The 27433-nt window shown below is 45.5% G+C and overlaps 1 protein-coding gene across 3 annotated transcripts in view; it reads left to right on the forward strand.

The window, feature by feature from the left end:
• The window catches only part of Lig1 (DNA ligase 1), a 38488-nt gene extending 16386 nt beyond the window's left edge, over positions 1 to 22102 (forward strand). Inside the window, exons 8-29 of one of the 3 annotated variants that reach the window (XR_015642737.1) lie at positions 1677 to 1802; positions 1946 to 2021; positions 3038 to 3118; positions 3365 to 3421; positions 6505 to 6677; positions 7340 to 7506; positions 7892 to 7968; positions 9113 to 9204; positions 9416 to 9515; positions 10571 to 10656; positions 11296 to 11411; positions 11728 to 11823; positions 13552 to 13662; positions 14217 to 14288; positions 16697 to 16841; positions 16998 to 17080; positions 18343 to 18495; positions 19324 to 19377; positions 20022 to 20614; positions 21057 to 21128; positions 21685 to 21777; positions 21874 to 22099. Coding sequence is in view for 1 of the 3 variants with exons in the window: in NM_001024268.3 (NP_001019439.1) it covers positions 1677 to 1802; positions 1946 to 2021; positions 3038 to 3118; positions 3365 to 3421; positions 6505 to 6677; positions 7340 to 7506; positions 7892 to 7968; positions 9113 to 9204; positions 9416 to 9515; positions 10571 to 10656; positions 11296 to 11411; positions 11728 to 11823; positions 13552 to 13662; positions 14217 to 14288; positions 16697 to 16841; positions 16998 to 17080; positions 18343 to 18495; positions 19324 to 19377; positions 20022 to 20165; positions 21685 to 21777; positions 21874 to 21954 (2183 nt within the window). In the remaining 2 variants the exon portion in view is untranslated. 3 annotated transcript variants of the gene reach the window in all.
• Positions 22103 to 27433: the final 5331 nt, after the last annotated feature.

The following is a 27433-nucleotide window of genomic DNA, read 5'->3' on the forward strand; positions in this document are numbered from 1 at the left end:
GTGGAGAGTGGTTCACTGAAACAAGACACAGACTCTCCAACTTGGGTTCAGTGTGAACTCCAAGATAATAGAAGTTTTGCTTTTATTATTGGATTTATTGCTTATTTTATCCCATGAATGTGGGAAGAGAGGAAAGAGCCCTCAAATAAAATGCTTTTAGATGTCATAGGTGTCAATCAGATACAACGAACTGAATAGGTGTTTATTAAGTGCACTATCTAAGCTTAGTTACAGGATTCAGAAATGGGAGTCCTCTTGCAGCTTCTGTTCCTTGCTGTCTTTGAGACCCCTGTGTCATAGGTGATGTTTGCAATGACAATTTTAGGCATACACACATATCTATTTTCTATGAGACAAATAAATGGTACTGTTTGAATCTTGCTGAGATTTTTAGGTTTTTTTGTTTTTTGTTTGTTTGTTTGTAATGCTGGTGGTGGAACCCAGGGCCTGATATATGCTAGGCAAATGTTTAATTCTGAGCCACACCTCAGTCTTCTCACTAGTGGAGGAGGCAGGTCCTCTGCTACTGAGCTATGGCTCCAGCCCCTCACTAGGGGATTATTATTTTTTTTTAATTTTTATTTATTTTATGTGTATGAGTACACAGTTACTGTCTTTAGATACACCAGAAGAGAGCATCAGATCTCATTACAGATGGTTGTTGGGAATTGAATTCAGAACCTCTGGAAGAGCAGTCAGTGCTCTAAATGCTGAACCAGTTTTTAAGGCCTCATTGGGGAATTCTAGGCAGGTACTCTACCACTGAGTCACACCCCAGCTCTTGTTTGTTTGTTTGTTTTTTGTTTTTGTCTGAGACAAGATCTTACTATGAGGTATATGGTGGCTTTGTAATTTTGTAATTCCCCTACGTCTGTGTCCCGAGTAGCTGGTATTTCATGCTGATGGCCTCCCAGCTGGGTGATGAAGTTTCTTTTCACTACCATTCCTAAGTTTTCCATTTTCAGTCCAGTGTCAGCTGTGCTTTTATTAGTACTGAGGAATGAACATTAGGCCAGAGAGTCCCTGCATTTACACAGTAGATGGAGAAAGGTCAGAATTGCTCAGTTTTACACTCATAAGGTGCAATAACTTTGGGATCTTAACGTTTAGAGGTAGAAACTTTTTATAGTGTTAATTTTACAGGGGGTTTCTGTTTTGATCCATAGTAAATGACACAGAGACATCAGGTTTTATTAACAAACTGCTGGTACTATGCTGAGCAGGTTCTGAGCTATTCTAACCTGATTAGTCTATTAATAACCAGATAAGTACCCTGTTACTTGCCAATTGAGTATTGCTATTTTCATGTGTATCCTCAGGGCAAGCTTCTCTTGGTTATTTGCTTGTCATCCATCCTCATCTTCCATCTTGCCTTATGGCAACTGTTTTCTGCTCGCCCTTTTCCTTCTCTCCCTCATGGTCCCTACCTGAGATCACCTCACTCTATCCAAAGTCCCACCTTCCTCTCTGTGCTGCCCAGTTACAGGCTCAAGTTTTTTATTTACCAATCAGGGATTATTGGGGAACATTCTTTACAGCACATCAGTCAGTACAGTGCCCATGTCCAGGCTGCAACCTGATCTTGGGGCACAGAACTCAGCATCTGAATACACAGTGCACAAGACTGACTAACCCCAACTACTGTTCGTATCACCATTTACCCTTTCTCATTTCAGAGTCAGTAACCCTCACAAAGACAGAGAACATTCCAATGTGTAAGGCAGGTGTGAAACAGAAGCCTCAGGAAGAAGAACAGAGCAAGCCTCCTGCCAGGGGTGCCAAGCCACTGAGCAGTTTCTTCAGTGAGCACCTTTCTCATCTTTATCCATCTGGGTTGTGTAGGCAGCAGATGTTGGGGCTCTGTTTAGGCAGTGCTGGCTGAACAAGGCACGGGAGTTGGGCCTATGAGGAGTAGGGACCCTCTACTTCCTGTCTTTCCATGCAGCACCCCGAAAACCAGCAGTGAAAACTGAAGTCAAACAAGAAGAGTCAGACACTCCAAGGAAGGAAGAGACCAAGGGGTGAGTCAGTGCCCAGGTCTGAGAAACATCTCCTGGCACATTCTCTTCTTCATGTCCATTACTCAGCCCTAGCTTGGGTTTTTTCCTCTTGCGGGGCTTGTCATTAGTCAGTGTTTTAGACACTATTGGACCCTACTTCAAAGCCTTAGGATACAGGCAGAGTAAGAACTGTTTAGGGGGTTTACATACCCACTACCCACTGATTGCTTAGCGTCTTGTCTGACCTCCAGCTTCCAGTATGAGCCCCAAAGAGCTAAGGGCATACAACAAGGTAATCATTGTAGTAATTCTTGCCCTCACTCCTGCTTACCTGCCTAGAGTGGTTCTGCATTCTTCCCAGGACAAAATCTTAAGCCTCTTTGCCCACTGGTACCATTCAGCACTCTACCCTCAGTTTTTAGAACACTGATTCCCCCATCCTGAGCTTACCAGGTTGAGCGCATGCTCTGGAAGCAGCAGACATTGCATTGGAATCTCCTGAGGGCCTCTCTGCCAGCACTGGGTGGCTAATGGGTTTGGATCAAGAGCCACTTCTCTTTACTGGTAACCATTGTAGATTAGAGTCATGGGACTGAATAGGCTGCTAAATGATGGTTTTATTGTGATTGGGTCATTCTTATACCACTGGTTATGAACACAAGATTTATTAAATGGACAATCAGGTGAATAGGTGGATACACATCCTATAATGTAATGGAATCAGACCCTATCCATGCTTTATTGAAAACCATATGTGTCCTAGAGTTGTGGCTCAGTGGTAGACTTGTCTAGAATCACCAAGTGATGGGATGGGGGGAGTGGTTCAGTGGTAGAGTTCCTGCTTAGAATCCCTCAATGAGGGGGTAGATGCATGGCTTAGTGCTAGAATTCTTGCTTAGAATCCACCAGTGAAGAGACAGGAATGTGTTAACCTTTGACTTTGTGAGCCAGGCCCAACACAGAGTAGAAACATTTCTTTGAAAAGTAACTTCTTAGACTCAGAGTTACCCAATTTTAACTTCCCTTTGCCTCCATAGAGCCCCGGATCCAACCAATTATAATCCTTCCAAGAGTAACTACCATCCCATTGAAGATGCCTGCTGGAAACATGGCCAAAAGTAAGGAGTTAACCTTCCCAAGCTGTATTAAGTTCTGTCCCTGTGACTATGGGAGTCTGTCGTTTTGGCCTCTATTGGAAGAGCTGTACATTTCTCCCATCCCTGTTTTGGGAACACAAAATTATGGGAAGGGATAGTGGATAGTTCTCTCTGCATTTTACACCCAGGAGGATGTAAAGGGCAGGATTGATACAGGGTGTTATGGCCTATTCAAGTGTTTCTAATACAGCTCTTTTCCTTTCTCAGGGTTCCTTTTCTTGCTGTGGCCCGGACATTTGAGAAGATTGAGGAGGTGTCTGCTCGGTAATTAATTACTCAGTCTCATGGGGGCGGGTTCTTTGTGACTGTTCTCAGCACGGCATTGTGTGCTGCATCCTGCTTTGCAGTCTTTCCTCACTTCTCATCATGGTCACTGTTTATTCACAAAAATGGCTGACTAATTTTGAGTCCTTTCCTGAGAAGATCCTTAGCATCTCTTTCCTTTTCTTTTGGCTTTTGGGACGGGGTCTTTCTATGTAACACTGGCTGTCCTGGAACTCAGTATGTTGGCCAGGCTGGCCTTGAACTCAAAGAGATCCACCTTATCTGCCTCCCAAGTGTTACTGTTTAAGGTCTGGGCCCTTAGGCCTGGCTACAGCATCATTTTTGATGGTGTAGTCTCTTAGTTTAAGTGGGTCCAGCCTGTGCTCAGAGGCTGCATGCAGCCAAAATAGTTATGAATGCAGCTGAACACAGATGTCTTAACACTTAATGCACTGTGAGAAGTCTTTTTTGATTGTAACTTGATTCTGCCATTCTGAAACTTTACAAATGACCTCCCTTGTCAGTGTCAAAGGTTGAGCATGCTTGGGCGAGACACAGGATCAGCTAGGTCTGTCTGCAGAGTTATGAAACAGATTCTAGGAATTATAGGGGATGTAGTACACAGAGTGACTTGAGTCTTGTTTCTCCATCTCAAATGAATGGAAGTCTAGTCTTGGGTACCGTGAGGATGACCTTGCTTGCTGAATTTCTCCTGCAGATCCGAGCCTTTCCTCCTGGTGATGCTCTGTGTCAGCATCAGTTGTCCATGCTGGCTCCTTTGCTCTTTCCCAAATCCTTTCCTTTCCTGGCCTCTTATACCTAGGGCTTCTATGTGTCTAGTATGATATAAGTATTATGGGGTATACCTCATTCAGCCTCAATCTTTTTAGCTCTCTATGTTAGTTTAAGCTTTCCTGCCATACATAAACATCCCTATAATATTCCTTCATTTTAATACATCTTTAGGCTGCCCTCAATGTTTTGTCCTTAGAAATGTTTCCTTGGGAATGTTTAAGAACTTCCCATGGGATATAACCCCAAAGTGAGGTGATGGAGGACATGGGAAGGACTTTCAGTACAAGGATCTGTAGCTCAGAAAGTGGCTCATAGCAGCAGCTAGGTGAGGCAGCCAAGGGGACAGGTAGCATTGCTCTGCTTGCTGGTTGTGTGCCTGTGGCAGGTGGCTGGGCCTCCCTTTCTAAGCTTCAGTTCCCCCATGAGTAAAGGGAAAAACTATATCTCTGTTTTTATGAAGATTGAGTTTATCTAAATAACATAGGGAGAGACAGCTTTTGGGGAATCTCATATTGAATTGCAGGATGGCCGTTCTGTTCTGTCTGACCTATAATCCAACATCTTGGGGTACAGATTTTTCTTAAAAGCATTTTTTTCTTTAAAAGAGAAATTTCAAAACAATAGAGTGTCCCCATGTTTCTGGACTGCCTTTCTTTGCGTTGTTGTTATCTTATTCTGGTTTAGAGATGTGGTCAGAAAATGAGCAGAATCAAGAAGTTGACACCAGCTGTTAGTGACAGGGATTCCCACGTTCATTTGCATTGTGACACTTTCCCTTTTCTGTCCTGGTTTCTTGTCTGGGATTTTTACTCATGGTGTTTAGCTGGCCTATCCCTTCCATCTATCTGTGTTCTTTGTGACTTTGCTACTACTGAAGGTTTTGGAGGTTCTGGGTTTGGATTTGTAGTCTGTTTCCTCAGAATGTTTCAGATGGTGCGTTTTCTCACTGCATCCGATGTTGCTGGTCTGGTCCTCCATCATCCACCTGGCCCCAAGGCTGAGCGCCTGGCTGCTTCACTGTGCAGCCTCACTCTCGGCAACCTTGTGGAGTCTTCCTGTTTCTTTCCTAACCTTTGTTTCACTTCTGTTGCTGTCCCAGGACAGCAGAAACAGATTGCCACTATGTGAATTAACACAATAGAAAGTTATTTCCCCACAGTGCAGGGAACCTGAAGTCTAAAGCTAAGATGGTGGTAACAGTTTGGTTGTTGGCAGGCAGGTTTACTCCTCTTGGAGGAGAACTTGACCCAACTTCTTCCAGCTTTTGGGACTCCAGCCAGCCTTGGCATTTCTAGGCTTATACGCATTACCATGTTCTCTTCGGAGAGGCCCTGGGTTTAGGGCTCACCCTTATTCAGCTTGCTACAAAGTTCCTGCTTCCAGATATGTCACATTCTGGAGCTGAGCATACATGGGTTTGGGGAGGAAGGTGTCTGTATATCCCAACATCTAGCAGTTGATTTTTTTTCTGTATCAGCCATCCATTCTTGTGGTTTTTGCACAGGGGTGATAAGGTGATGCTGTGTTTCTCTTTCCTCTTGCCTTTCTAAAAGAATTGTTCTTTAGGCTTGTTCTAAGAATAACACAGCCTCACTTTATTTTGTATATTATTATTATTATTGGACACAGGTGTCATGTAGATCATGCTGGCCCTGAACTGCTCTTTCTGCTTCCACCTCTTGAGTACTAGGATTGCATGTGGGTCTTCACACCCCAGTTTATGTGGGGATTTGTATGTGTTGTCCAAGCACTCTATCAAATTAACCATATCCCCAGCTTATATGGCTCTTTAATTACACCACGTAAGTTGGGCAGACAGCAAGCACACAGTTACCATCTGTGTCACAGTTACACAACTAGCATTTTACAGGAGGCATGGCCATCATTTTCAGTGGCTTGAGTGTCCCAGAGTAGACAGCCTTGGCCAGAACTTCAGCCTGATTAAGCTTCCTGACCTTGGGCAAGTCTTTCTGTGCCTGTTTCCTGACCTATACAGTGGGGATAATAATGTCACCTTTCTCAGAGTGGGCATGAATCCATCAGTTAAATGGTAGAAAGGGTTTAAAACCAATGCCTTCTTGAGGAAGTGTCTGTGCATGGGCTGCTGTTCTCTGTCAGTGATTACCACCATTTTCATTGCCACCCTTCCACAAACAAGCTGTCATTGTTCCCTTGGCTCTTTATCTTTCTCCTTTCTCTTGTTCTTTTTATTTTTCCGTCTAACTTCCTGGGATACCACATCCCACTGACCTTGACATAGGTGGACACACCCTGGCCCTTTCTTCCAGGCTTAAGATGGTGGAGACACTGAGCAACCTGCTGCGCTCCGTGGTGGCCCTGTCCCCAACAGACCTGCTCCCTGTTCTCTATCTCAGCCTCAACCGCCTTGGGCCGCCTCAGCAGGGTCTAGAACTGGGTGTTGGTGATGGTGTCCTCCTCAAGGCAGTTGCCCAGGCCACAGGTAGGAGGGATCCAACAAGAGGTGGCACTTGAAGTTTGTGAAAGAGTTGGGACTGGGGGATGAAGGAAGAGGCCAATGGAAGAGTACTTGACAAGGCCAGAGTTTCAAGGTCTGGGCAGTATAGGGTGGGGATGTACAGCCTGTGTTGGGAGGAGCTGTGGGATGGAGAGGAGGGGTGATGAAAGCTATTCAGTTGACTTGACTACCTGCTTGTCCATCTTGCCAGCCTCCTGCTCTTACCTCAAGTGTGCCATATTAGGACTCTGTTTTCAACCATAAGCAAGGTCAAGGCACACCTCATACTTTTTGAAAGGCAGAACAGTAGAAACACAATAAACAGGCTGGAGACTGTTAGAGACCAACTGAGGATCGAACAGGCAGCCCTCTCAACCTCCACTGGCCCCATCCCATAAGTTTTAGTTCCATCTACACATGACTCCCAGTGTGAGTGTGCTTACCCAGCTGCTTGTCATAGACCGTTGCTTAGGCTTTTTACACTGACCTAATGGGGATAGGTCCTTAACTAGTTGCACGGAAGAAGCAATCTGTAGACAAGGGGAAGCCCTATAAACCCAGATAACTAGCGAGGCATAGCCAGTGGAGAGAGACAGGTTGCTACAGTGTCCTCTCCTGCTTTCTTCCCCACTGCCTCCTCTATCAAGGTCGTCAGCTGGAGTCCATCCGGGCTGAGGTAGCTGAGAAGGGGGATGTGGGGCTAGTGGCGGAGAACAGCCGAAGCACTCAGAGGCTCATGCTGCCTCCACCTCCACTTACTGTTTCTGGAGTCTTTACCAAATTCTGTGACATTGCCCGGCTCACTGGCAGTGCTGTAAGTAGAGCAGTGTGGCCTATCCCAAAACCCAGATATCCCAGGACCCAAAGCATGGTGGGGACCTTAGTGTTCATTTGTGCTTATGTGGTTTACAATGTCTCTTTCCATTTTTCTCTGGAGAACATAGCATCTAATGCCATGTCTCCTGGTGTCGGGACACTTGTTAATGCTTGTTGGACAGAGGAAGAGAGGCAAAGAGAGCTAGCTTCATTGTGATTGCCTCAGATTAAGACATTACAACAGGTGGTGGTGGTGGTGGTGGTGGTGGTGGTGGTGGTGGTGGTGGTGGTGGTGGTGGTGGTGGTGGTTATGGCAGTGGCAGCTTTTCCAAAGCTGAAAAGTGTTCTCTGATGACTCCTTGCCTGTTCTTTACTTTGTTCAGTCCATGGCCAAGAAAATGGACATTATCAAGGGCCTTTTTGTTGCCTGCCGCTACTCAGAAGCCCGGTTTATTGCCAGGTAAACATGGGACTCATGAGACTGGGGAGGCATATGGGCCTGTTGGTGAGCATTTGGCAACTGCAGACATTGCTAACACCCTGACTGCCTTCTCATGAGAAAAGTACCAACATGACCCAGTTTATTTGTTCTGACTTTGCATTGGAAGTCCATTTTAGTTACCTTTGCATTACTGTGGTTAGACCACTTAGTGGAGGAAAGGAATATTTTAGTTCATGACTTGGATGGACGGTTTGGGTCCATCTTGGTGGGGAAGGCACAGTAGGGTTTGTGGCAACCAGAGTATGTGTGGGAGGCTCCGCACATCACAGCAGATGAGGAATCAGAGTAAGACCAGAACCAAGGTCTGTATAACCTCTTACATAGTGACCTAGTGACCTGCGTCTTTAGGTAGGGCCCATTTCTTGAAGTTTCTACAGCCTCCCCAAATAGTATTACCAAGCTGTAGACAACCATTTAAAGTATGAGCCTGTGGGGAACATTTCATATCAAACCATAATTACCACCTTTCATGGGTTAACTCTCCTCCATTGGTAATGCTGCCTAGAGAAGGATTCTGGAGCTAAGGGTAAATTTTTGTAGTTGATTACTGATGTCTGCCTTGGCCTGAGTATAGCATAAAGCTATCATGACAGTGGGAGGAAAGTTACTGATCTCTCTTGAAGTATATCTTGAAGCAATTTTTTAGGTGTTCTGCCCTGTATCTACTGTTTGATGCCATCTTGTCTCCCAGCCACTCTGTGAGGTAGATCCTATTATCCTCACTGGAGCTGATAAAGGTGGAGATGGAGGCAGTATAAATAGCCAGCATGGGCTGGGTCAGGTTTTTGACTGTCACACCCATAAGTCAGGTTCTATTTCAGCTTTGGCCTGTGACTTGCCCTTCTCAAGCCTCTACCCCTTTGACTGTGAGATTCCTGCTTCTGTCTCCCATTGACCATCGGTCGTGGCCATCTCTGGCTAGCCCTGGTTTCTTCGTCTTTTAGGGGTTGTGTGATATCTTGGATCCCTTTGAGGCTTTGAAGACTGTCTGAATATTGAAGAAGTTCCACAAAGGGTGGAGGCTGGGGAGACAGGAACAGGCAAAGTGTGGAGGGCAAGATGAGAGTGGCCATTCAGCTCACACCTGCTACTCTATCCTCAGGTCCCTAAGTGGGCGGCTGCGCCTTGGGCTGGCTGAGCAGTCAGTACTGGCTGCTCTTGCCCAGGCTGTGAGCCTCACACCCCCTGGCCAAGGTGAGTAGCCCTGGCCCATTTTCGTCCCACCACCCTGTTACTGGGGCCTCTCTTTTCCATCTGTTGCCCCATTCTCCTCTGAGAATGCACTTAGACAGCCTACCTTATTCCTTTCCCTGTCACATGCCATACACCACCCTCCATGACCCTGGACCCTTGAATAACTAAGAGGTCTTGCTCATTACTAAGCTGCTGGTGGGTCTTTTCATAGAATTTCCCACAGCCGTGGTGGATGCTGGGAAGGGCAAGACAGCAGAGGCCAGAAAGATGTGGTTGGAAGAACAAGGCATGATCTTGAAGCAAACCTTCTGGTGAGATGCAGGGTTGGGGCAGAATGATGACCAACACGTGAGTGATTGACACAGGGCTCATAATAACAAGGGATTGTGGTCTAGACAAGGATGATTCTGGGTTGTGAGCAGTGAAAGGTGGAGATAGCATTTGAGGGCTGCAGGTACAAGATGCTCAGAGTTTCAGCCAAAGCCCTAAGGTACTCATAATAGATATTACCAGCACAGAGAGAATTAGGGCTTTATAGTGAGCCACATGGAGGGACTTTGGCCAGCAGGTGACCTAGGATCATTACTGACCTGGTGACCATGCCAGAGGAAAGAAGGACAGGGAGCAGTTCCATAAATGTCCCCAACACACCTGATCTGCACCTGACTGCCCTGGGTGATGAGTTTCTCACATCTTCCAGTGGCTCAGCCTCTGGAGTATCCACCATCTGCCCAGCTCTGTCCAATCCATTCTGCCTGGTCTCAGATTAGCTGAATAAGTCAGCAATATCCTTGAGTGGGACACAGTCACTGGAATATGAGCAAGGGGTAATGGAGGATGCAGTCAGCATGATGTGTGATGACTGAGAGTAGAACACCTGGTGGCAGGAGTGGGGACATGGTCACAGAGATAAGTAGAGCCCAGGTCTGGCATGGGCTAAGGGAGCTCTATACTTGCACTTGTATGTAGACAGTAGAGTTTTCAAGTTAGGAGTTTGTAGAAAGAACCTTTCTTCATGGGCTGGGTGTGGAGGTACACCCATGAAATCCTAGTATACCCTTGGGATCTCAAGTTCTCTGCCAACTTGGGATATATTGCAAGATCCTGTCTTATAAAATCAGGGAGTTGACTGCTTCCCTAGAATCCACCAGTGAGGGGCTAAGAGCGTGCTTGCCTAGAATCCACTTCCTGGACCTTGCCACTGCCTGCCTAGGTCTGTCCTATCTGGGTTGTGGGTATGGTATAGTCCAGCAGCAGATCATTTTCTTCATATGCCCAAGGCCTAGGTTCTACCGCTTCTCCCAGCACCATGGAAGAAAACAAAAGACCTTGTCATCTTGCTCTCTTCTCTCCAACCTATCCCTAGTGAGGTGCCTGATCTGGATCGCATCATCCCTGTGCTGCTGGAACATGGCTTGGAAAGTCTCCCAGAGCACTGCAAGCTGAGCCCAGGTATCTGTCCATGGGCCCTCAAGGCTGGGGCAGCTATCTTCCATGGAGCAGGTGTAGACAGCTACCCCCAGACAGTTTCTGAGTACTTGTTCCCTTTGGTGAGGCCCTTATCTTTCCCCCTCAGGTCTCCCTTATGAACTGAGCAGGGCATAGGGTGCAGCAGCAAAAAGTGTCCAGAAGGCAGTGGCTTGGCTGCAGAGAATTTGTTATGTACATACATATTCAAAGCAAGACAGGCAACCATGGTACCATATGGCTGTGCTCCAGTGTTCATCTAGAGACCTGGGTTCCTTCTATCTTATCCTTCTCTCTGCTTCCTTTCACTTTAAAGGCTGATGATCAGGGAAAAGGGGGAGTAATGTTGCTTGTAAAGGATGTGACTGATGTGACCATATTATTTGTTTTTCTGTTACTTGTTACTTCTGTGTCCATTTATGGCCATTAATAGCTTCCAGGGAGGCTGGTATGGGGACCTAAGTTTCTCATCTGAAATGTGGTGGTCCTCTCCCTAATATGATGTCAGGAGAAGTGAGTTGTAGGTCCAAAGGTTTATTGGTAGCTTATGTCTCTTTCTCTAATTTTTTTATCTGTTCCCTTTCCCCGCCCCCCCCCCCCCCAACTCGGTTTCTTCCCTCCCAGGGGTTCCTCTTAAACCAATGCTGGCCCATCCCACTCGGGGTGTCCGTGAGGTCCTGAAACGCTTTGAGGAGGTCGACTTCACCTGCGAGTATAAATACGATGGGCAGCGGGCACAGGTATGGGCAAGCACAGCCCTTCCTGTATGAGGAAGGTACTCAGTATAGGTCCTAAGTAGCATGCACACACACACACACACACACACACACACACACACACACACACAGAGCAAAGTTTTAAAAAAAAGGAAAAAGAAAAGATGGTGGATGCCAGACACAGGTTACAGGTATCAGGAAATTTGAGCTGATTTGCTCAGATCTGTGTAGCAGCTCTTTGAACTTCCCAACCTGAAGGTGACAGTGAAGGTGAGATCTGAAGATAGTGTCATATAGGAAGGACTTGTTTGGTTTCCTCTTCCTTCTCCTGTGATGGTAGATACATGTTCTGGAAGGTGGAGAAGTGAAGATCTTCAGCAGGAACCAGGAAGACAACTCAGGAAAGTATCCTGACATCATCAGCCGCATCCCCAAGGTGAGCCATCTGCCTCCTGGGCTTGTAGTACAGTCCCCTCTGGACCAACCTGGTGCAGTGGGGGTAGGGCTCACTAGGAAGTCTGGAAAAAAGATATCTGCATATAACAAACTTGACTTCCGTGTGGCCTGAGCAGATGTTGCTTATTTCTTCAATATGGATGCAGGTGTAGGCTGTTCTGACTCCACTATCTTTGGTTGGCCAGCTTTTCATCCCATTTCTTGTCTCCCCATAGCCACCACATTCCAGACAGAAACAAAGGGAAAAAGGGGTTTAGGCTTATGTCCCACTCAGCCCACCACCCCCACTAGCTTCAGCTTGTGGATACTGTCTAACACAGGTTCCTGTGAATGACTTTAGTAGAATCCTGGATCAGGCTCGAGTTTGTCCAGGGATGAGGCTGAGAGGACCTCAAAGATACTGGCCTGTGAGCATCTGGAGCTTTACAAGCTCAGAGGCAAAGCAGGGCCGGGTCTTAGGCCATGGGTTTCTTTGCACCTTGTGGATATTGAGAATTGAACTCAGATCCACTGCAAGAATATCACTCTTAAACACTGAGCGCGTCCTAGTTTTGCTGTATCCCAGAAGTGGCCTTATGCAGTATGTTGTCTTCTATGCCCATTCTTATTTAGCACATTATGCTGTGTGCCATAGCCTGTGGTACCATAGCCAGGGCTTGCTACCTTCATTAGAGATGGCATTATGGACTCTGAAGAAAAGGTCCTACGTCTGTGGTGAATAAGAACCATAACTGTGGCTGAGATAATGCTCAGTGGTTAGAACACTAGTGTAGAGTCTTAATAATGAGAAACTGGAGGTCTGGCTTAGTAGTAGTGCACATATCTTGAGTGCACCAGTGAGGAGCTGAAGGCATGGCTCTGTGATAGAGCCATTACCTTGAAAACACCAGTGAGGGATTGGTAGCATGGCTCAGTGGTAGAATGCTTGCCTGGCATGTACTACCCAAGACCCTATGTTCAATCCCTAGCACTGAGTGAGGGAAAAGTAGATTTGAATTGGACCTTGTGAATTGTCAAGAAAGCAGAACTGTTAAACCATACAGCTAGCTCTGGGATACAATGTGAAAGACTGTTCCTGACAGTGTACCTGGGAAAAGAAGGCTTTCCATTTCCAGGGAAGGCAAACCACAGGAAAGGGTTAGGGAGGAAGGCAAGCAGTGCAAAGGCCCAGTGCTGTGAGTCACCTGTCCCTTAGAGACACAGACCACCTGTTCCTGTACTGAAGTGAAGAGAGGCTGAGGGGACCAGGCAAGGAGAGGATCACAACTCAGGGAAGTGGCATACCATTTTTATCATCAAGTACAGCAGTAATAATCAGGGTTTGTGACAGATACCCTGGCTGCTGGCCAGAGACTATTGCAGTCTTGGTTAGTGCAGGACAGGAGACCAGCAGCTGGGGTGGTTGAAGCAGGATGTGGTGAGGTGGGGACAGTCTGGCTTAGTCAGAGACCTCAGAGTGGAAGTACTGGGTTCACAGAAAGGTGAATGTGGTTAAGAGAAGAGGGAAGTTTCTCTGGCTGCTGCTGCTGCTGTATCTGGTCTTTGGTACCAAGTGGCAAATCATCAGGAAAGCTAGTGTACCTTGGTGAGAACTCAGGAAGATTTATCTTCTTGTGTCCTGCTGAGGTCAGCTGTGGATTGTGAGAGCAATGGGAGGGTAGAGGGATTCATTGGATTGCTTTTGTCTTTTGACCTCTTCCTTTCGTAGATTAAACACCCCTCAGTCACATCTTTCATTCTGGACACTGAGGCTGTGGCCTGGGACCGGGAAAAGAAGCAGATCCAGCCATTCCAAGTGCTCACCACACGCAAGCGCAAGGTAGCATCAACCCATACAGTTCTGGAGCAGTGGCACACTCTGTTTCTTTCCTCCCAGTCCTGACTTAGGCATCCTACTTGGTTCTCTAAGGGGCAGAATGAATCTGGATGTGGATCTCTTAGCTTTGGCTAAGCCATCGTCCAAGCCATCACATTCTTATCCCAGCATCCCAGTTAGGGAATATAAGAGTCCTTTTCCTGTATCTATAATTTCATTATGAAAGCTCTATTGGGGAAGTCACATATATTGTACTTCAGATGACTTTGCTTTTATATTTATACTTATTTATATTTCTAGAATTGTAGCATTTTATCATCATTAGCTACAAGGGAGGCTGGAAAGCAAATCCTGTGAAGGAGAATGAAGTGAGGATTTCCCAAGAGCCACCCTCATTTAGGGCATATACCTGCAGCAATGCTGCCTTCTAGGCAGTGTGACCTTAGCCAGAGGTAGGAGTGAGGGATGGTAGGAATCAGCCTGAGGCATGATGAGAGAGGGCACAGAATGCCACCTCCCCTTCCCTCATGCCTGGTCTTTTATTCTGCTCCAACCAGGAGGTTGATGCATCGGAGATACAGGTACAAGTGTGTCTGTATGCTTTTGACCTCATCTACCTCAACGGAGAGGTGAGTTCTGCTTTGTGACAGGTGGCCGTGGGGTGGCAGGTTGGAGTGAGCTTGGAGCTGTCTCTCTGGCTTCTGTTTCTGATTCTACCCCAGCATTGAGCTGGGATCTCATGCTCAGGCAGTGGCTCTCATAAGTGTGGGTTCTGGAGGACGGAGGCTCCCAGATGCCCTTGCAGGGTGTTTTTGAGGACTTCTTTTGTGGTTTTACATTTATATGATTTTTCTTCCTATCACATTTGTATGAAGTAGGTTTTTGTCCCCATGACTGTGGAAACTATGGAAAAACCAGCTTCTATTCTCTTGAACAAAATGGTCTGCACACTGTACATTCAGCTGTAGCCCCTCTTCTCACTATTCAGTTTTAGATAGAGGTGTGTTTTCTGAAACATGCAGTTTGGAGAAATGTAGGGTAGCACAGGAGTAGACTACCTGTCTAGCTTGATCTCAAGGTCACAAGCTTCATTTGTAGAATACAAAAAAGGGAACTATAAATGCTATTTGGGTATATTGGATGCACTGTTTTTTAATGAATTAACAAGTCTTTAAATTTCAAATTTCTGTGTCACAAATATCAAGTATGACCCCCTCTCTGTTCCCCCTGATGTGTTTATAAAAAGACAAAGAGAGGCTATGTCCCAGGTTTCAGCACCAATGTTGCGTTGTTAAAAAGATAAAGGGAGGAGGGATTATGTTCTATGGAGGTCTGAGGAAAGGGGGTGCCTCAGCAGGACCCATGCTGAAACAAACCTTCCCCCATCAAGTTTATTCATGACATGGGGAGGTGAGTTAAGAGGGTGGTAGGGTAGAGAAAGAGAAAGAGTAAAGTAGAGAAATAGAAGAGTTGAGGGTGGCCATGTGCACATGGAGAAAAGTGGGGAGGGGAGTGGGAAGAGGGGACAAATGGAGAAGAGGGTAAGAGCGAGAGAGCAAGAGAGGAGCAAGAGGGAGCAAGAGCATGAGGGGGTACAAGCAGCCCTTTTTATAATGTCAGGCGTACCTGGCTGTTGCTAGGTAACTGTTGGGGGTGGAGTTTAAAATGCTAACGTCCCCTAAATAGAAGCTCTTAAAACAGAATCCTCAAGTATGTTTTAACAATCTGGGGTTATTTCTCAATGGTAAAGTTCCTGCCTAGAATTCTCTAATGAGCTTAGAAGTAAAGTATGTGCCTGTATTTATGAGACCTGGTGCCTCATAAATATCTCTAGTCTCTAGTATCTGCTTTTAAAAAAAGAAAAGAAAAGAAAAGAAAAGAAAAGAAAAGAAAAGAGACTGTTAAGGGTCTTGAGACAGAAAAGTTTGAAAATGGTCGCTTAGGATACTGGAACTCATTTTCACCACAGCCTGGTGAGAAATTGTTCTATGTGCTTATAGGGTTGGGCTGAGTGGTGAAATCTCTCATTCTTTTCCTGCCTCTTCTTTCTGCTTAGTGTCTTCTGTCTTGCCAGTGCCAGTGAAATCTTTGTACTGGTCCAGATCTGATTATGTTACTGGGCCATCAAGAAAACTGACAGTCTATAATGGTCCTGGCTAACTGAGCCACAGAATGAAGATTGTTTCTACCAGACAGATGAGTTTACCTTAGAGAAGTAAGGTGAACAGAGGCTAGCCTTCCCATGGGTAGATGACATCTCATTCAGATTATATCTGTCTTGTCTGTAGGTATAAAGTTTGTGTCTGTGTGTGATCTTGCCTCAGCCTCCTAAGTTAGTAAGCAGGCACCACCCCTGCCTAGCTTACTGCACCCTTGTTTATAAAGGATGTATGAACTTTGATGTCTGAGGCAGGGCTTCCATAGATTTTGAGGGACCATTGCATTGACTAATGTGTTTCTCACTTAATTCTTCATTAAGCGATTCTTCATTAGCATAGGGAAGATCCTCTTGGACATGTATGTGAACTTCATTATCCTAACCCTTGTTGGGTGTGGTTAAAAACATAAGAATTGGGGCCTATGGGATACCATTCAGCATGTAAAAGTGCTTGACAGGCAAGTTTCATGACATGACTTCAGTCCCTGAAACACATAGAAGATGAATGGAAAGAACTGACCCCACAGAATTATCGTCTGACCTCCATGTGCATGCATGGCATAGCATACCCATACCTACATAAATAAACTAGTAATAAGTAAAAACTAAGTTATAACTCCACAAAGTATTTATCTTTTACCAGGAAGATGGTGGTTCCCCACTAGGTAATTTTGAGTCCAGCATGCTAGTGGGGTGTGCCTTTCTCTGATTCCTTCAGTTACAGTTATAGCTCTAGTACAGCAGTCCTGATGGCTCTTCCTTCCTCCTTCCCCAAGGCGTTCATAGATACATCATTATGTATGACCCTTGTGTATGCTGTAAAGATCAGACATGTGTAGTTTTCGTTTCCTCTATGTTGTCCACTTTCTTTCTTCATAGTCCCTGGCTCGCCAGCCCCTGTCTCGACGCCGGCAGCTACTCCGTGAGAACTTTGTGGAGACAGAGGGTGAGTTTGTCTTTGCCACCTCCTTGGACACCAAGGACATCGAGCAGATTGCTGAGTTCTTAGAGCAGTCAGTGAAGGGTGAGTATAACTACTTTTCTCTCCCAGGGTTTGAAGTTTGCTGTACCTGTACTGACCATGTTCCCATCTCCCAAACCCTGAGATTTGCCTGAAATCCTGCCTGCTTATGTCTTGTGAGCCACTGCTTCCATAGTCAGGCTTCCATGTTTCCTACAGACTCCTGTGAGGGCCTGATGGTGAAGACCCTGGATGTTGATGCTACCTATGAGATCGCCAAGAGGTCACACAACTGGCTCAAGGTGATTCTGGCCTCTGCTTGGTGTTCCCAGTGTGGATGTCTTTCCCTATTGTGCACAGAGTCTCCATCCATTCCTTAATTGAGCATGGGATACCATTATATGATTCTACCCCAGTTAGATATCCTCCCTTAGTAAAGTGTGGCTAATGGCTTTTCTATTCCTAGCCTAAGCCTTAGGGATATCATTGTGAGGAAGCCAAGCCTGGTCTTTATGTCCCTTTCCTTGTGTCCTTGTTGCATGAGGTGTACAAAGGAGAGGTTTCTGGGTTGTGTCCAGGGAAACCTGTCTCTGAAGAGCTCATGGAAAGAATCAGCTTGGTTAGGGAGGGTCTTCAGAGGGCATTGGGTCATTTAGAAGAGTTCTCTGCAAGTGACATCTGGGCCCAGCAGTGGACAGCAGGAAGGGGTGGGTTATGTGAGTAGAGTGGGTAGGAGAGCCGTAGCTGCAATGGCCCAGAGGTGGCGTAGGCTCAGTATTGTAGGACATAGTGAGCAAGGGCGGTCAAGGGAGCAGGCTGTAAGACTGTAGCACCTTGGACCTTATGAGATGAAACTAGGTTCTTTTCTAAAAGTTTAAGGAAGCCAGCAGGATCCTAGTGAAAGTCATGTGATCCTGTGTCCTCTGGCTGCTTTTTTTAGAGAATAAGCCAGTGGATGTAGGATTGGGCAAAAATCTGGAGAGTGCAGGAATATTTTCTGCCACAAGATGGAGGCTCTTGGGAGCTATGCAAGCCAGTCCTGCTGTACATTTTTTTTTTTTCTTTGTTTTGGTCTGTTTCTCCTGTCTAGAATCAGGTCATTGTATACAAACCTTCCCTGCCTTAGTGATAGTTCACTCTTGTTTTCATAATCTTAAGTGCCTGCATGACACTCTGAACTGGTGCTTTATAAGTGTTTCCTGAATGGGTAGGTACGTGTGAAGGAATGGGTTGAGTGGATTAACATTGACTATTTGGGAACTGAAGCAAGCAAAGAGGAAAACAAGATGACCCCCAAGCTGGGTGTGTAGTGCATACTGTAACTCCAACATTTTGGAGGCTGAGACAGGAGGATCCAGATTCTAGCTCAGCCTGGGAAGATCAAAGATGATTGATTGCCCTCATAGACCTCTAGCTCATTTGCTTTGCTTCAAGCTGAAAAGCACTTTTACCTGTAGCTTCCCATGAGTCTTGCTTTTCTTCCTCAAAGCTCTCAAGTACAAACTTCAAATAGCAAGTTCCCACCTGCTCTTCTGCTCCTCTCATCCCTTACTTCTCTCCCCAGCTGAAGAAGGACTACCTTGAAGGTGTGGGCGACACTCTAGACCTTGTGGTGATTGGTGCCTACCTGGGCCGGGGGAAGCGGGCTGGCCGGTATGGGGGCTTCCTGTTGGCTGCCTACGATGAGGAGAGTGAAGAGCTGCAGGCCATATGCAAGGTCCTGGGGACTGGGTGCTGTCACAGAATTGGGAGGGATGTAGTTCTACTCTGAGATGTACCTGGGATCATGCATGTGCAGGTTCAGTCAACTTGGAGTAAATGAGTGATATTTTGCATGTTTACCCACGTGATCAAGTAGCTTGAAATTTGTCATATTTTTGGGCACTAGTATGTTATTTTACAATATTTATGGAGTTTAAAAACACTTGTTATGGTCGAAGGCAAGAAATAATAAGGCTATTAATATAGACAGCACTTGTCTAGTTAGAAACTTACATAAGCAGTTATAGGTAGCCGCCAGCACAGACTATTACTACTCCCATTTTTGCATTGCCTTGGTAATGTTAAGAATAGGAGTGGTAAGTGGCAGTGCAAACTTGTGATCCCAGCTACTTGGGAGGTAAGAAGTCACAAGGCCAGTGCCATCCTATATATGAAGCTGGGAATGTAGCTCAGCAGTACAGCTACTGCATAGGATCTCCCAGTGAGGGGCTGGGGCATGGCTCAGTGGTAGAGCCCTTGCCTAGAATCCCCTGTGAGAGGTTGGAGTGTGGCTTAGTGGTAGAGTCCTTACCTGGAATCCCCCAGTGAGGGGCTAGGTCTATGACTCAGTGGTAGAGATCTTGCCTAGACATTGGAGAGAGTCAACAGAGGAGAGTGGACTGTTTTTTTTAGAAAACAAATGACAAGGGATGAAAAGCACAGCCTTTCAGGGCAGAGAATTGTGGCTGATAGCTCAGTAGCATCATTCCACTTCATCTCAGGTGGTAGGAATGGTGTTAGGTGCTGGCTAATTGAACTTCTAATCTCCCATTTTCTCCTGCAGCTGGGAACCGGATTCAGCGACGAGGAGCTGGAAGAACATCATCAGAGCATGCAGGTGGGCCCTGTGACCACCCAGTACCTCTTACCACACTTACTCTGTGCAGGGCTCTGGCTGCATGTGATCCCAGAACACCCAGGTTCAAGTCCCAGATCTACCAGAAATTTCCTGGTGATGCTGTCCAAGGGACTGCATGTCCCAGCCAAGCACACATGTGGCCCTTGGGTTCTGATTGTTTTTCCTGAAAAGTGCCATGAGCCTCTAGAGAAGGATGATTTTTCTTAGTGGGCTCAGACATTTTAGAGTGTGAAGCTCTGCCCTATGTGTTGGTTAGACCCCATCTCTGTCCCATTTTTGGGTATCTTTCTGCTGTTCCCCAGGCTTGTGCTTCCCCTCTCAAAAACTTCTCTTCCCCTTGTGTGTTGTGTCTTTGTCTTATGTCTCTATCTCTGTCTCTGGGCTTCTGCCTCTATTTTTAGTATCCTTCTCAGTCTCAATGTGTCTCCATTCTTTTTTTCCCCATTTCCCTTTGATATTCCTTGTTTAGCTTTTTAGCTTGAAGGATTGCTCCATTTTCTTTTCCCCTTCTCTCATTCCTTTTTTTTTTTTCTGGCCCCTTCTCTCATTCCTAATCTCCATCCCTTGCTCTTGGCCCTTGCTTTGAGATTTAAACTCATCTCTATTTTCTCTGCTTACTGCAGGCCCTTTTATTGCCTACCCCACGCCCCTATGTGAGGATTGATGGGGCAGTGGCCCCAGACCACTGGCTAGACCCGAGTGTTGTGTGGGAGGTGAAATGTGCTGATCTCTCCCTGTCTCCCATCTACCCTGCTGCTCGGGGCCTGGTGAGTGCTGGGGTCTGGGAAGGACCCTTGGAGGGAAGGAAGGCAGAGTTGATGGGGAAAGATCTTGGAATGTGGTGTTCTTATACTAATCTGTTTTATACTAATCAAAAAGCCTTGAATATATGTGGATGTCAGATATTCTCAGCTATAAAAGAAGACAGTGCCATTACTCCCTTTGGTAGCATCTCACCTTCATCTTCAAAGTAACTTGAGAACCCAGACTTACAGGAAAATTCAGCATGCCTCACCAGTGTTTCCTTCATTACTGAAGTCACTCAGAATTAGTTGTCTTGGTACCAAGTTTTGTAATTCCATGGCTAATGTCCATATGTGAGAGCAGATCAATGATGCAGACTTGGTAGCCGTCAGTGAGCAGCACCCAGGAGACAGTGCAACTCAACTTAAAGGGCTCCTTCTTTGACCTTACTTGCTGTTCTGAAGCTTGACTGGTATGTACTTTCTGAGTAGAAGCAGACTTGTATTTTGCAAAGTGGACCTCCTAGATTTTTGCTGTTGTTGGTTTTTAGGGTTTTCTTGGTGCTTAGGATAACTGCTTGACTATTACATGCCCTCACTGGGGGATTCTAGGCAGGGGCTCTACCACTGAGCTATATATACCCTTAGGCCCTCACTGGGGGAGTCTAAGCAGGTGTTCTACCACTAAACTATGCCCTTAGTGCTCAGTGGGAGAATTCTAGGCAGTGTCTCTACCACTGAGCCATGCCCCCAGCCCCTCACTGGGGAATTCTAGGCAGGGGCTTTACCTTTGAGCCAAGTCCCTTCCCTGAGGTATTGTTGCTTCACCAGACCCCTCTTTTTTCTCCTGTGTTTTTGTTTTGTGTATTTTTGTTACCTTTGTATATTTAGAGACAAGTTCTTATTAACCCACAGAAGCCTGGAACTTGATTCTTCTGCCTCATCTTCCTAAGCACCTGGAATTACAAACAAGTTCTACCAGGCTTGGTATATCTCATTATTATTATTATTATTATTATTATTATTATTATTATTATTATTATTATTATTTATATACTTACTATACAGTAGAGAGCCAGGGCCCTTGGCACCAAGTGCAAGGAGCTACCTTTGTCCTACTTTACTATGACTCACCCATAGTTTAATAACTGGCATATCACCCATGTAATCCTCACAGAAATGCCAATTGTGCGCCTGTATTCATAGGTGAGAAAGAGATAGCTTCACAGAGAGCTGTGGTAACTGCTGCTTGGCCCCTGAGAACTGCTAGATGACGTTAAATCCCTGACTGCTTTTCAACACTCAAGGCTATTAGGATGCTAACAACATATGTAACTGTAGGATCTTACATTTTTTGAGTATTACAGAACATCAGGTACCAAGACTTCAAACACCTTCTTTAAGCCTCACGGCCCATTGCTCAGCCCCATTGATCTAAGGCCCAGGTCATGAAAGAAGAAGAGACCAGATAGGGAGTAATTTGTCAGCTTACTGCAGTTGCAGCCCAGCAGAGCCCCTCCCCTACCACTGTTCTCTCCCACAGGTGGACAAAGAAAAAGGGATCTCCCTTCGTTTCCCTCGGTTCATTCGTGTCCGTGAGGATAAGCAGCCAGAGCAGGCCACTACCAGTGACCAGGTGAGGCCCTAGGTAAAGGGTTGCTTCTGGTTAGGAGCTATAGAGATGGGAGTAATTGGTGAGCTGCTGATAACCTCCTTCCCCCACTCTCCTCAGGTGGCCTCTTTGTACCGGAAGCAGAGTCAGATTCAGAACCAGCAAAGCTCAGACTTGGACTCTGATGTTGAAGATTACTAACCTCCTGCTCTCCTGGACCTGGGGTGGAGATTGAGAGAACATGGTTACTATTGGACTGGTTGTGTTGACTGGCGTGCAGGTGCTTACAGGATGAGATCCTGGGGCTGGGATGCTTCATTTTATTCAATAAATGACTATCATTTGACTACTTGGTGAGGAGGTCTGCATTAAACTCTATGGTGTCACTCCGAGCTCACACAGGTATAGCATATGACCATGCCAGGTATTGGTTAAATTGCCTGCAGTCTGTCAGCCTCCAGCCACTTGTGCTGTGGAACTCTCAACACATGACCATTGCCACTTACGACTAGAACAGTTTATTTTATTTTACATAGCCACATGTTGTCAGTGCTAGTCCGTGGATATCAACAATCAAGAGCTTTCATGTTTCAGCTTCTTTGAACTCCCAGTACTCTGTCAGGTCGACATTGTTAACTCTCTTTTGCAGATATAGATGAGGACATAAACTGCTAATACTCTTGCCAGGAGCATTAGCACTTAGTACTCCAATCCAGTAGCCCTGCTGGCAGTCACTCCCACATCTTTCTAATAAGGTCCCCATGCTCTTGGGAGACAGTGGTGTAGTACCCAGGTGTGTGGTTAACATTTGTGCTACCTACTGTCTTGTTACCAGACATCACCTCAATCTTCAGGATAGCATTTCAGTCACCACAAGATGAGGAAGTGACAGCAGCTGCTTTGTTTATGACTGTGCCCTGAACATAATGTCTGGTGTGTGGGAGGTGCTCCAAAGTACTAGCTGAATTTTAGCCTCCTTAGGCACATGATGACCAGAGACTAGGCATCAACTGCTAGTCTAACCCTAGCGTCCCCTTTCTTTTTGTGTGCTTCAGTCTTCACAGGGGGTGCAGATAGCCCTAGTCAGTTTGCTCCCATGAAGGTCACCTGAGGTTGGAGAAGACACAGACAAGTTGGAGAACTTCAGCAGATGTAATAGAAAGGCTCGTAGGATGATGGGGAGAATCTTATAGAAAGCCCTGCTTTCCTGAGATGGTCCCTGAAAGAATCGGGCCCTGGCAGCTTTCTAGGAATTTGAAGCAGCTTTCTGGCTACCAGCTAGAGGAGACGTGGACCAGGAGGGTAGAGTGGATAACCAGGCAAAGTCCCAGATCTGGACAGCTAGAGCCATTCTTGTGGGACACATTGAAGCCTGCCTTAGTTAGGTTTTCTATTGCTGTGATAAAACACCATGACCCAAAGCAACTTGAGGAAAGGGTTTATTTCTGCTTAGAGGTCTACATCACTATCATTGAAGGAAGTCATTGTTGGACCTGGAGGCAGGAACTAATACAGAGGCCACAGAAGCTTGCTTGGCCTGTTTTCTTATAACACGCAGAACTACCAGGCCAAGAGTGGCAATGCCCAAAGTGAGCTGGGCCTTCTCACAATCAAGAAAATGCCCTACAGGCAACCTAATGGAAACATGTTATCATGGTTCTGTTTTCCCAGGTGAATCCTAACCTTGTGCCAAGTTGACATAGAAACCAGCTCCCACAAAGCCCCTTTAAAAGCAGTTGTGCTGGGCCTGGGAGATGGCTCAGTAAAGTGTTTGCTTTGTAAGTATGAAGAGCTAAGTGTAATCTGCCCCACCAACCCCTACCCCACCCTAATCCAGGCATAATAGTTGAGGCAGTAGAGACAGCAGGATCCCTGGGGTTCACTGGCAAGACAGTTTAGCTGAGTTGATAGCCTCCAGATTAAGTGAAAGACCAGACAGACTTACCTCAAAAAAATAATGGTGAGTGCATGATTAAGGAAGATACTTGACACTGAGCATACCTAGGCATACCTACATGAATGTACCGACAGGAACATGTACATATACACAGAAACATGTCCTTTGGGTATTCTGTTGCCTGCAGTTGACATCCTGCCTGGTATAAAAGTTAATAAGGTGAGCTACAGGGAAAGCTTAAAACACAGGTATTAGAATGGTCCCTGGCCAGCGTAGCCCTCATGGGATACAGCTGTACAAGCCTGAGCCTGAACCAAGTGGCTTTCTGACTTCCTATATTCCCTTCCATACTCTTACCAATGAGCCCCTGGAGTTTATTAATGATCTTCATTTAACAGGGAGGCACTGTGCTCTCATTTGGGTGATGGGTGAGGGTCAAGACAGGATTTGATCTTGGCTATCTGCTTTAGGCCACATATTCACAGTAGGTATGCCATGAGAGCCTCCTATGCACCCATGAGATCTTGAAACCTGCCATGATCAAGTCTGCAGCTGAAAGTATCAAGCTGTTGGCTAGAGAATGTAGACACTGAAGAGACAAGTCGAGTCGGGTGAGCAGTGGGTGTATGAATCTTCCCCAGGGTGTAATCCAGCTCAGTTTAAAAGTTGTCATAAGTCTGTCTAGGTATATGTGTGAGGGCATCATGGGAGGTTGAATGCACATAGGAAGGAGCAGTTCCAATTCATGGTGAATCAAAAAGACCAGATCTCAGTCACATGACCATAACCTGCAGCAAAGCTTGCTGGGAAGTGTTTTATGCTGGGAAGGCATTGTTAATCTAACTGAATGGCATACCCCACATTTTCCCATGTGGGTGTAATGAACCAGACTTAGCCTTAAATGTCTTATGTGTGACTTCATCCAACTCTTCCCATGAAGCTATTCTCTTGGTACAATTATTGTTTATGTCTTTTAAGAAAAGAAAACTTTAACCCTTATCAGTATGCTGTTGCTTGCAACAAATTTTATCTAGCAAGTAGTGGAATAGATTTGGCTTGTGCCCTCAAACTCTTTGAACTGCACATGTACTATGATATAAAGAGGCCTCTTTAAGCTTACATTCTTCATGGACCCACCCCTCAGCCTTCTAATGATAAAAGTGAGCTTGCCAGCTGCCAAAGAGGCTAAGAGGTAACAAAGCTGTTCTTTGGGAGTAGTACCTGCTTCTGAGTGCCATTCCATTATCTGGAGCTTGTTCCTCACTGTCCCTTATCACAGCTTGTTATGAAGACAGTTGTTCTGGGCACACTGCCCACCGCCATGCTTGCAAGTTCTTTGCCATCTGGGCAACAAAATCAAGGCACTGCACAGGTTGCTACCAGGAACACCTAGTTCTTGACAAGTTAGGGGTATATGGTGATTGTTCTCTAGCCAGTTTTCTCCCAAGCAGGCTATGTCCTGCCTAAGGGCTGGCAGACAGCAGACAGTCCTGGCTTCCAGACTTACTTATCAGAAGTCAGAGCTTTACCAGAAGCTGAAAGAAGAACTACCTTATGAAACCAGAGGAACAGGCTATTCAGCAAGGGGAAATATAGCTTTAGAGGCAGTGGCGCTGTGAGCACTGATCTCATTTTGGTTTAGGGAAGCCAAGAGCTTAGGGATCAACAGTGTTGTGGAAATGTGAAAAGCCATGATGTAACCCTGTTTTGCAAATGGAGCTCCTCAGAACAAGACCTTTGGAGATTCATGCCTACTTGGCAAGGACTCCTGGAAATGGTATCAATATGCCTGTGCCTCAGGCCCTCCAGCTTTGGCTCTGCTTACTCTTAGGGTAATTTTTAGCTTTCCTTTGTCAGTCATGATTGCATTTGAGTTTAGTAGGAACAAAAGCCTCTTTCTCTGAAGAGTCGTTGTAAAAGTTTCTATGCAGGAATTAAATTTTTTTTGAGGTTTATTGAGCCTATTTTTTTCATTCATTCATTTATTCATTCATTCATTTATTTATTTATTTTATTTAGGAACATAGAAACTGGTTCTTCCTACTATTCCTGCCTGTTTCTAAAGCTGGAGAAAGTCACTAAGGTTAATTATTCTTGCTTACTTAACTATTTAACAGAAGAGATTAGAATTTAGAAGATGACTTTTTTTTTTTTTGGTGATTTTGACATTTTTTTAAATTTTATTTTTCTTGGCTATTTTATGTATTTACATTGCAAATGTTATCCCCTTTACACCCTCTCCTATATCCTTCCCCCACCACCTGCTTCTATGAGGATGCTCTCACTCCCACCCACCCAATCCCATATAAATGCACTGGCATCACCTACATTGAGGAAACAAGCCTTCACAGGACCAAAGGCTGTTCCTCCTATTAATGCTGGACAGTGCCATCCTCTGCTACATATGTGGCTCTGTGGCTCTGGGTCTCTCTATGTGTACTCATTGGTTGGTGGTTTAGTCCCTGGGAGCTCTGGTGGGGTCTGGTTGGTTGATATTGTTGTTCTTCCTATGCTGTTGCAAACCCCTTCAGCTCCTTCTGTCTTTTCTCTAACTCTTCCTTTGGGTTCCCTATGCTCAGTCCAATGATTAGCTGCAAGCATCCTCATCTGTGTCAGTAAGTATATGGCAGAGCCTCTCAGGAGACATCCATATCAGGCTCCTGTCAGCAAGCACTTCTTAGTATCAGCAATAGTGACTCGTTCGGCAGCCTGTGTGATGGATCCCCAGGTGGGGCAGTTTCACGATGACCTTTTCTTCACTCACTACTCCACTCTTTGTCCCTGTATTTCCTCCTGTGAGTATTTTGTTTTCCCTTCTAAGAAGGACGGAAGCATCCACATTTTGGTCTTCCTTCTTCTTGAGTTTCATATGGTCTGTGAATTTTATCTTGGGTATTCCAAGCTTTTGGACTAATATCCATTTATCAGTGAGTGCTACCATGTGTGTTCTTCTGTAACTGGGTTATCTCACTCAGGATGATGTTTTCTAGATCCATCCATTTGCCTATGAATTTCATGAAGTCATTGTTTTTAATAGCTGAGTAGTACTCAATTGTGTAGATACACGACATTTTCTGTATTTCCCCTTCCACTGGTGCCCCAACAAGGCTATTCAGTGCTCCATATGCAGTTGGAGCCCAGGGTCAGTCCCTGTATAGTCTTTGGTAGTGGTTTAGTCCCTGGAAGCTCTGGTTGGTTGGCATTGTTGTTCTCATGGGGTCGCAAGTCCATTCAGTTCTTTCAGTCCTTTCTCTAGTTCCTCCAACAGGGGTCCTGTTCTCAGTTCAGTGGTTTGCTGCTAGCATTCTCCTCTGTATTTGACATGTTCTGGTTGTGTCTCTCTGGAGAGATATATATCCGATTCCTGTCAACCTGTTTCATGCATTTTATCTAGTTTTGGTGGAGATATATATATATATATATATATATATATATGGGCCACATGTGGGGCAGGCACTGAATGGGGGTTCCTCCAGTCTCTGCTCTAAACTTTGCCTCCCTATCACCTCCTATGGATATTTTTGTTTCCCTTATAAAGAAGGTGTGAAGCATCCACATTTTGGTCATCCTTCTTGAGTTTTATGTGATCTGTACATTGCATATTGGGTAATTTGAGCATTTGGGTTAATATCCACATATCAATGAGTGCATACCGTGTGTGTTTTTCTGTGATTGGGTTACCTTACCCAGGATGATATTTTCTAGTTCCATCAAATTGCCTATAAATTTCATGAAGTCATTGTTTTTGATAACTGAGTAGTACTCCATTGTGTAGATATACCA

Source organism: Rattus norvegicus, chromosome 1, assembly GCF_021556685.1.
Source record: "Rattus norvegicus strain SHRSP/BbbUtx chromosome 1, alternate assembly SHRSP_T2T, whole genome shotgun sequence".
NCBI classification, from domain to species: domain Eukaryota; kingdom Metazoa; phylum Chordata; class Mammalia; order Rodentia; family Muridae; genus Rattus; species Rattus norvegicus.